General features: G+C 33.0%; 1 protein-coding gene across 1 annotated transcript; it reads left to right on the top strand.

Annotated features, from left to right (window-relative positions):
• Window positions 1–2308: 2308 nt before the first annotated feature.
• Window positions 2309–7507, top strand: LOC110790749 (2-alkenal reductase (NADP(+)-dependent)-like). The gene is made up of 6 exons (XM_021995523.2): window positions 2309–2598; window positions 4551–4734; window positions 5662–5828; window positions 6234–6316; window positions 6422–6548; window positions 7121–7507. Exons 1-6 carry the CDS (start codon window positions 2353–2355, stop codon window positions 7367–7369), a joined length of 1056 nt encoding a protein of 351 aa, XP_021851215.1. The 5' UTR covers window positions 2309–2352; the 3' UTR covers window positions 7370–7507.
• The last annotated feature ends 3187 nt before the right edge of the window (window positions 7508–10694 follow it).

The following is a 10694-nucleotide window of genomic DNA, read 5'->3' as shown; positions in this document are numbered from 1 at the left end:
TTAATTAATTAATTAATAATGATGCATTGTACGGGATAAAAACTACTTCGACATCTAATCGTACGGACTTGCGCAAGTTGCACCCTTCACAGAAAACAAAGGAAGGAGTTGATTTTATGTTTATGCATATGATGTTTGATTTATGGTCGTTTGGGGTAATTTGTCTGATTTTTGGTCGTTTGGGGTAATTTGTTTATGTTTATTTTATTTGTTAGAATAATATGAACCGTTATTACTATCTCCGTTTCAAAAAGATCTTTACGTTTTCCGTTTTAGCCGTTTCGTAATGTTATTTACACTTTTTTTTTATTCTTATTTTGGACATAAAAGTGTACTATCTTACCCTTCTTAATTCTTAACCCATACTCCCTCTGTATTTAGGGCATTACTATTCGACGCCAATTTTTACGCAAAACGCCCACCTTTATTTAAGGAAATGTCCCTCTTGTCCCTCTCACCCCACTCCACTCTCACTCACCCCACTTCCCCACTCACAGACTCACTTACCCCACTTACCCCACTTTCTCTCACTAGACCCACTACCAAATTCCCACAATCACTATTTTTTTCCGCCCCACCTTAGCCACCGTCATCATTAGCTCGTCAACCACTACCTCAATTCATATCATTGTCACTCCCTCCACTTCGTGAGCTCAACCACCGGCACCTCCACCGTCGCCGCCACCACCACCTTTTATCGTCATCATCGTGATTGAAGTGGAATTTTGGCCGAGAACATAAATGAATTTTTATTATATATGTTTGTTTATTTGTTGATTATAATTAAGTTAATAATCAGTTAAGGAAAAAAAATCACTTGTGTTCATTTGGAAAAATTATTTATTGACATTATAATTAATAAATGACCCTAAAAAAAGAACCTATTTAATAATACAAAACATAATAAAAAATAATAATTAAAAATGTAATAAATTTTTGACGAAGAATTAATTGAGGAAAAACTCGTAATAACAACAAAATTACGGAATAGGGCTGAGATCCCTATCTTGTCCAGTTGTCCTAGGGCGGGAATTGGGGTGGGAGCCCTATTCCGTGTTTTATAATGGCAACAAAATAGACAAAACACGGAATAGGGCGAGATCCCTATCTTGTCTTAGGGCGGGAAATGGGGTAGGAGCCCTATTTGGTGTTTTGTAATGACAAACAAAAATGACAAAAACATGGAATAATGCTGAGATCCCTATTTCGGCCTAGGGCTGGAATAGGGATGAGGTCCCTATTTTATCATAGGGCGGGAATAGGGGTGGATGCCCTATTCCATATAAACGGACAAAAAAAGATCTTGCAACATATACACGGAATAGAGTTGAGATCCCTATTCCATTCCTAGGCTGGAATAAGGCCAATATTCCTAATTCTACCTAGGAATGGAATAGGGTTCTTAGCCCTATTCCATGTAAAACACGGAATAAGGTCAAGATCCCTATTCTATGTTTTACATGGAATAGGGTTGAAATTCCTATTCCATACCTAGGTAAGAATAGGAACTTTAGCCCTATTCCGTATAAAAAAATTACAAAAAAAATTCTAACATGTAACTTGGCCGTCGACGATGGTGGAGGCGGCACCCCTTCTACTTGACCCGACGAGATAACCTTTAACTTTTTCTTGGGACCCTTTTCAAACTCGTTCATGGTGGTGCGCCGACGTTGATGGATGGAAGTAGTGGGTGCCGACAGTGGGTTGCGCCGGTGGGAAGGAGGTGGAGATATTATGGAAAGAGAAAGTGATGTATGAGTTGGGGTGGGGGAGGTGGGGTGGGGTGTATAAGGGTAATATCGGGTTTTCACCATTAAAAAAGCGGGCGACATGCGTAAAAGCGGGCGACGAATAGCGTTGTACTGTATTTATTTAAGGGATACACTTTTCTTTTCCGGTCGTATTTATTTAAGAGATACACTTTCCATTTTTAGTAACTTATCAACCCCACCATCTAATTAAATATTCTATCTAATATATCATATGTCCCACCACCCTATTAAACAAATAATTTCATAACTACACCCCACCCCACCCCCTAAAATGACATGGTCTCCACTTGTTTTACTTATTAAAATATATACCCAACCCCACTTGTTTTTATTACTTTATTTCATTCAATTCTTCTTCTTAATATCCATGTTCGGCCAAGTATATATCTCTTAAATAAATACGAAGGGATTAATATTTACTTTACAATTTTTCATTCACTTTCTATTACTTTATCCATTTTTTTCTTACCCACACCAACTTGTTCACATGTTCTTAGCAACTTTGTCTCCTTTTATAAATTTTGTTAGTGTGCTTATTTTGAGTTTGTATGTGAGAGAAACAGAGAGAAAAAGAAATAATATGGAGGGAGTTGATATGGTAGAAAGCAAAGAATGGTACATGGCAGCCTACGCTAGAGATGGTGTACCATCATCTGATCATCTCAAGTGTAGAACTTTTAGTTTATCCCGAGTAGCCGTTGATTCGATCCCCGATGATCATATCGCCATCCAGAGCCGTTGGATCTCGATCGACCCATATCTACGGTCCAGAATGACCGGTGTTGAAGAGGGTGGTCTTAATGTCACTCAGTTTCCCATTAACCAGGTAATTTTAGTTACATGTATATGTATATCGTATGACTTTTTATTTTGCGTTACTTCTTAAGCTAAAGGCATTTTTTGGATTTGTATTTTAGTAGGGGTGAGCGCGATAGGATACTATCTCAAAAATATCAGAAATTAAAATTGGAACATGTCGTAACAAGTTTCTAGAAATCGGATCCGGTATGAGAACTTGTTACAATAGGTTACTGGAAATGAAAACTAGAACAACATGTTACCTTGTCATTTTAAATATTTAAATAAATTAATGCCCATTTATTAAACACATCTAAATAATGGTTTGAGTTTTTATTATTTTATTGTTTGGGGTTAAATTGTTATTTTCAAAAAAATGAGCTTGGATTGTTATACGTTTTGGGCTTATGTAGTATTGTTATTTGGTTACGGTTTCAGATTTCGGGTACTCGATGTTGGACTTGGTGTTTACATGCCGGTTCCCTAACAGGTACCCGTTCCTGAAAATTGAGAACTGAAATTCTAGACATGTTATAACAAGTTTCCAATTTTATTAGGAAAAATTACTTTAAATAATCCAACTTTTTGACGATTTTCCATTAATAATTCAACCATCCAACCTTTGCACCCCATTCATTTTTATTGCACCCAACCAGTCACCTACATAACACATCAGGTCACCTATACACGTGTAATGTAACTATTTGTCATAATTTATTTTACTTTTTTACATTAATAATTTCTTTTTACTTTTTCTTTCCTTCCTCATCTCTGTCCTTACTCTAATCCCACCACCATTGTCATCTTTTCTCCTCCTTCCTCCACCGCCCCACATCCCCTCTTTTTTCTCTATCCTCCACCACCAGTCTTACTCACTCCCACCATCATTGTCGTCATCATCATTTGATCATCAAAATAAACCACAATAAAATTAATTTTATGCACTATTCAGTCACTTACATTTTCTGTCCCTTCTTTTCTCACCCACATCTACATCAGCAGAAATAGTTTACAACAGAAACTCAAAGCAGCAAGTATCCACTTTCGTCATTGCCGCAACAACCACCAACAAGGACGACCTTCAAGAACCACCACCGTTGCCGACCAACCCCTCCAACTCACCCAAATTATATAACCTATTTATTCCTTAATTTAATGTGCCTGGATGTAAATTTGGATTTCATTTCCAAATTGTTAAAAAAAAAGTTGGGAAAGTATTAATTTGATCGAAATTAAACAACAAATACTTAAATTCATGCCTAATGCGAACATAATTGTTCAAAATTTGCCACAAATTATTTGAACAAGAACTTTAATTTTTTTTCTTCCCCCAATTTGATTTTCTTGGGGCTTATGCGAATCTGGACATTTGGTAGTAATTTGTTGGCTTGCGTGAATCTGGGCTTCGAGTATTTGAAGCGACGATGACTGTTCGAAAAGCAGCAGGTGATGGCTGACTGGCTAGCATGGATTAGTGAAGAAGGTGGCCAAAATTCATTTGGGGAAGACAAAGGAAAGAAACGAGAAAATAGGGAGGAGTTTAATATTTTTAAAAATAAATATACAATTATATTGTATTTCTAAAACCTTTTTAGTTTTTTTTTTTTCAATAAAATAAGAGGGTGACCTTGTTAACAGGTAAACAGTCATTTGGGTGTAATAAAAGTTAATGGGGTTCAAAGGTTAGATTATTAGATAATAATCGAAAGGTTGAATTATTAATGAAAAATCGTCGAAAGGATGGATTATTTAAAGTAATTTAGTCATTTTATTATCCAAAATTATTTGTTATACGTTTTGGGCTTATATAGTATTTTTATTTAGTTTCGGGTTCAGATTTGGGGTACTCGATGTTGGAATTGGTGTTTACAGGGTCCCCAATATCCATTCCTGAAAATTGAGAAACCGAAATCGGAACCTATTATACTAACAAGTTTCCAATTTTATTATCCAAAATCGTTTGTATAAACGGAATTGCAGGTGATCGTATCATATGGGATAGGGAAGATTATTAGATCAAAGGATGAAAAATATAAGGAGGATGACTTGGTAGTTATCCCAGAAATGCCGGTTGCTGAGTATAGTGTTGTACCTTCCAAAGCTGTGTTTATCAAAATTGATCCTGCCATAGGAGTCACCCCTTTGGAGTATCTCAATGTTCTTGGTAAGTGGGGAATGTTAAACCAAAGGGAATAATATTAAGACACGATAATAACTTTACAGTCTTATCATAGTTTGGTTAAATCATGAGTTTATATACAAAATTATACTCCACATACTATTTTCATTTTTTAAAGTTTTTTACAGTTATTATTTGCACGGACTCCAATATAATATTTAATTACTAATACATCCAATTTCGTATGTGAAAACAATTATAAAAATTCGATATTCTAAAAGTACATACCGAGACCAATCTAAAAAAATCTTACATGTAATATTTTGACGTAGGTAGTTTACGATTAAAGTTTTTCTATTTTGGACACATTTTCCAAAGCGTAAATAACTTTAAGAAACAGAGGTAGTAAGTTAGTACTCCCTCCGTCTCTTTTTGTTTTTTACGTTTGGTATTTTTCACGCGTTTTAACGAATAATTAATTTGCATTGAAATCCCTCAATTTTTTTTTATTTAAACGAGATAAATTACGTTTATTTATAATGTTTTCACTTTTATCAAAATTCTGATATTGGGAAATGAGAAAAATTTAATGTCCCAATGGAAAAGTGTGGAGATTAAATGACCCAATGTATTTGATTGGTTAAAATAATGATTGGACACAAATTTTGATAGAATACTAAGTTATTTATGTGATAATATAAAAGAAAATGTAAAAACCATTTTGAAATACCCAAAAAGAAAAACGTAAAAAACAAAAAGAGACGGAGGGAGTAATTATATAGACATAAGAATGTTGAGGATAACGTAGTTAATTATCCTAGGTGATAGAATATCGTATGTGGTAGAGTTGTATTATAACTGAGCTATATATATAATATGTCACAAAGGTATATAGTATTCCCTTCGTCCCTATTTGATTGCTCCGTAAAGAAAGATCGAATGGGCATAATATACGTGTCCGTGTATATGCAGGCGTACCAGGATTTGCAGCTTGGATAGGAATACAAGTAATAGGAAAGCCAAAGGCAGGAGAGAATGTGTTCATTTCTGCTGCTGCTGGAGGTGTTGGCATGATTGCTGGCCAATTGGCTAAACTTAAAGGTTGTCGCGTAGTTGGCAGCACCGGATCTGATGATAAGGTACCTTTTATTTACGGGTTTTGTTATATGGTTGTTGGTCGGGCTTTGGGCCTAGCCCATGAGTCATGGGCCAGAGCGGGCCCGACCCATGTCAAGCCCACTCTGCATCGTGTTGTCTGGGGCTAACAATTTCGAAACAGAGCCAAGATCATGGGCCGTCGCACCTAAGTCTAATTTTACTAAATTAATCGTGCTTTGTTGTATCGTGTCGTACTTTTTCCAAAAATTGAGGCCCAAACCAGGCCCACGACTTCGTGTTGTGCTCGGCCGTACTTTTTTTTGCCAGTGTCTGGTCGGGTTGGACCTCGGGCCGGCCCGCCCCACAACCATCTAATGCAGCCTAGTCCCCTCGTATGCAGCCTCTAGGAATGTTACAATATTTTATAACACAAAACATTTTTATAGGTGAAACTATTGAAGGAGGAATTTGGGTTTGATGAAGTAATCAATTACAAGAAAGAACCAGATCTTGATGCTGCTTTAAGCAAGTAATTTTTGAGTATTATTAATTACAGATTAGTTTTCATTTTTCACCCCGTTTTAATAAGTTTAGCAGTAATTAAGGATCTTAATTTGTTCTTAATTAATTACAGATACTTCCCCAATGGAATTGATATATACTTCGAGAACGTAGGAGGCAAAACCCTTGAGGCTGTTCTCAATCATGTTAATATGTATGCACGTATTCCACTTTGTGGAATGATGTCCCAATACAATAAGGTATTTTCTACTATTGTTATACGAAATACGTTACTCCGTATTTCATTTCAAACTTTAACGTAGTATTACATCCGTTTTATAATGATCTTTGCAGTTATCATTTGCACAAATATTAAGACAAATAAAAGGAAATGCGTGAAAATATGGTTAGTATAATAAAGTAAAAAATAAAGTTTAAAAAGGTAGGTGAATGTAAGAACAAAATGAATAAAATAAGAACAAAATGAGTGGGAAGATGTAAATTATGTGGGGTAATATGGTACATTTACAGGATTAAAAGTAGTAAAAACACAATGTTAAAAACATTATGAAATGGATTAAAAACGGAAAGTGCAAAGATGATTTTAAAACAAGGTAGTATGTTTTTCGTCTTGGTCGCATCTGTCATCAAATCCAAATGAGGTTCCATCTTAAAACGATATGACAATAAGAAAAGTAACCCCTTAGCTTTGTTAAACGGACTATTTCTATAATTCTTTTATTAACATGGAAGACTGACAATGTGATGTTTCGTGGGTCAGATCTTAACGGATTCTGAAAAAGTTTGTTGTGTACAATTGGCAATTGAACAGGTTTGGACAGAAAGGGAAGGGGTGAGAAATCTATTGAATATGGTGGGGAAGGAAGTTCACATGCAAGGCTTCATGGTATTATCATATTTGCATCTATTTGAAGATTTTGGGACACAAATAGGTGGCTATTTGAAGGATCGGAAACTCACTTCCAAACTTAAAATAAACAACGGCATTGAAAGCTTCTTAGATAGCGTGGCTTCACTTTTTACAAGTTCCAATATTGGGAAAGTGGTCATTCAAGTTTAAGCCATTGCATATCTACAGTGGCGGATATTGACCAAAAAATTATATGTGTGTTTTGCTTGTATTATTAATAACTAGTTTTTTTGTTTGTATTATTAATAACTAGTTTTATATGCACGCGATGCGTACGAATATAAGAAATATATTGTGTTATTACATTTAACCTGAAATAACATGTAAAAAAATATAATATAAATGCGATGAATGCAAATATAAGTAACAGATAAGTTAGATAGAGATGAACGTAAATAAACAGATTGATTAAAATGGTAAGAATTTATTTAAGGGGCTAGATTGATTATAATGCTTCTTTGGGCTTTCATATTGGGTAGGTTGTCATTATATTCTCTATTCTATAAGTGTGGAGGGTATTTTAGTAATCCAAGGGGGATATCAAAAGTGGATTTACTAAAATAACCTCACATCTTCACTTATATAATAGAGATTTAAAAAAACTTATCAGGGGTCTGGCCACGAATGGCTGATGTAACTAAGTCTGAAAACACCCTCTAAAACATTGGATGATGATTCCAAACTTATGAGAACAAGAACACTCGTAATTGAATTCAAATCACTCGAAAACACAAGATAGAACCAAATCATAAGAACATATTCCATGATTAGGGGTTTAAAATTCAATGCGTTGATTTGTTGAAAACGTACTACTCTAATTGATATTGTCCAATCAATAAAATTTCATACCTTGAACAACTTCATTCTGGACTGAGAGGTTATGAAAATTATTAGATACACTCAGGTGCACCGTGTATCTAAGGGTAATTTATGTTCATTGGTGGTCTCCACCACATTATCTCCTTACATATATAAGGAGAAAATATAAAAGGATACACCGTACATTCAGGTGCATGTAATATGCTTTAGAGAGCTCAACCTGTTGGCGGTGGTGATATATAGTTGTGGCCAAAGTATGTCAGGGCCCGGTAAAAGCTCAAGGGCCCCCATTAAAATAATCTAACATGTTATCACAAAAAAAAAGAAAAAAAATAAGAAAAAGGCTAACAAGTTAAAAGCGCAAATTTTTGGCTATACCCGGGTACAGCCAAAGCTGGCTGTACCCCCATCCAAAACGGTGTCGTTTTGTGTTGTTTAAAATGAACATTGATATACTGGTACAAAAATGAACATTTACTATTTCGGAGATGAACATTTATTTATTTATTTGGAATGAACATTTACTATTTTGGAAATGAACATTTATTTATTTATTTGGAAATAAACTACAAAAATGAACATTTACTATTTCGGAAATGAACATTTATTTATTTATTTGGAATGAACATTTACTATTTTGGAAATGAACATTTATTTATTTATTTGGAAATAAACAATATAGGCGCTTGTAAAAACATAAAAGACCAATGAAGTGAACAATTTTATTATGAACATTAACCATATATTTATTGTGAACAAACAAATAAACAAGAAAGAACAAATAATTCAACAAAAAAGAACAAACAATATAAAAATGAACATAAAATTCCAGAAAAAAGAACAAACAATACAACAATTATGAACAATTTTATGATGAATTTTAAAGCCAACATGAAAGAACAAACAATACAACAAGAAAGAACAAATACTGGTACAAAAATGAACATTTACTATTTCGAAAATGAACATTTATTTATTTATTTGGAATGAACATTTACTATTTTGGAAATGAACATTTATTTATTTATTTGGAAATAAACTAAAAAATGAACATTTACTATTTCGGAACTGAACATTTACTATTTCGGAAATGAACATTTATTTATTTATTTGGAATGAACATTTACTATTTTGGAAATGAACATTTATTTATTTATTTGGAAATAAACAATATAGGCGCTTGTAAAAACATAAAAGACCAATGAGGTGAACAATTTTATTATGAACATTAACCATATATTTATTGTGAACAAACAAATAAACAAGAAAGAACAAATAATTCAACAAAATAGAACAAACAATATAAAAATGAACATAAAATTCCAGAAAAAAGAACAAACAATACAACAATTATGAACAATTTTATGATGAATTTTAAAGCCAACATGAAATAACAAACAATACAACAAGAAAGAACAAACAATAAAGCAGATAATTATTATGAACAAACAAATAAACAAGAAAGAACAAATAATTCAACAAAAAAGAACAAACAATATAAAAAAGAACATAAAATTCCAGAAAAAAGAACAAACAATACAACAATTATGAACAATTTTATGATGAATTTTAAAGCCAACATGAAATAACAAACAATACAACAATAAGCTTGATGAATGAATTTAAAAAACAACAAGAAAGAACAAACAGTACAACAAGAAAGAACAAACAATACAAAAAGAAAGAATAAAAGATTAATGAAGAGTTTAATTATGAACATTAACCATATGATTATTATAAACAAATAAATAAACAAGAAAGAACAAACAATATAAAAAAGAACATAAAATTTGCAGAAGAAAGAACAAAAAATACAACAATTATGAAAATTTGATGATGAATTTAAAAAACAATATGAAAGAACAAACAGTACAACAAGAAAGAACAAACAGTACAATAAGAATGAACAAACAGTACAATAAAAAAGAACAAACAGTCAACAAGAATGAACAAATAATATGAGCGCGTCGTTTTTGGAGGGTACAGCCAGAGCTGGCTGTACCCGGGTATAGCAGTTAGCGATTAATTTTAAAAGTATTTACTTTTGTATTGGTCCACATGTCCACAACTAAAGCCCATTTGCTTAAAAACTTACTCCGTATTTACTTTTCTACGTAGTTTTGGTCTACAACTTAAGCCCAATTTCTTAAAAATTATTTACTTTTCTATTGGTCTACATCTGAAGCCCAATTGCTATAATTGTGTCATGCTCAACGAACACTAAATTTTGACATCGTTATTGTAGCCGGTCGTTACACATATCAACTAAAAGACAAATAGCTAAAAGACAAAAAAGGAAGTACCATTCATGTAAAAAAAATACCATTCTGTAAAAAAAAGTACCATTCTGTAAAAAAAAAAAAGTACCATTTGTGTTTAGAAAAGTACCATTTAATTATTTTCTTGTCCTTTTTCCTATTTTGTCTTTTGTTCTGATATGTATTTCCCAATACATATCTGATATGTATTTGTACTTCCTCGTCGTTACTAGAGTTTAGCATTGTCATTTTTACACTTCATGTACAGTCTCAAGAAAAATTTAATACTAAATATATCTAACTCTACAAGTGTAAAAATCACGACTAGATGATTTTTTCTTGGTTAGTGAGAATGAATTGTCACAGGCTTTAAAGTTGACCAAAAATAATACAACAAG

This window comes from Spinacia oleracea, chromosome 6, assembly GCF_020520425.1.
Source record: "Spinacia oleracea cultivar Varoflay chromosome 6, BTI_SOV_V1, whole genome shotgun sequence".
NCBI lineage: Eukaryota > Viridiplantae > Streptophyta > Magnoliopsida > Caryophyllales > Amaranthaceae > Spinacia > Spinacia oleracea.
This window is presented reverse-complemented; position numbering and strand designations above follow the sequence as displayed.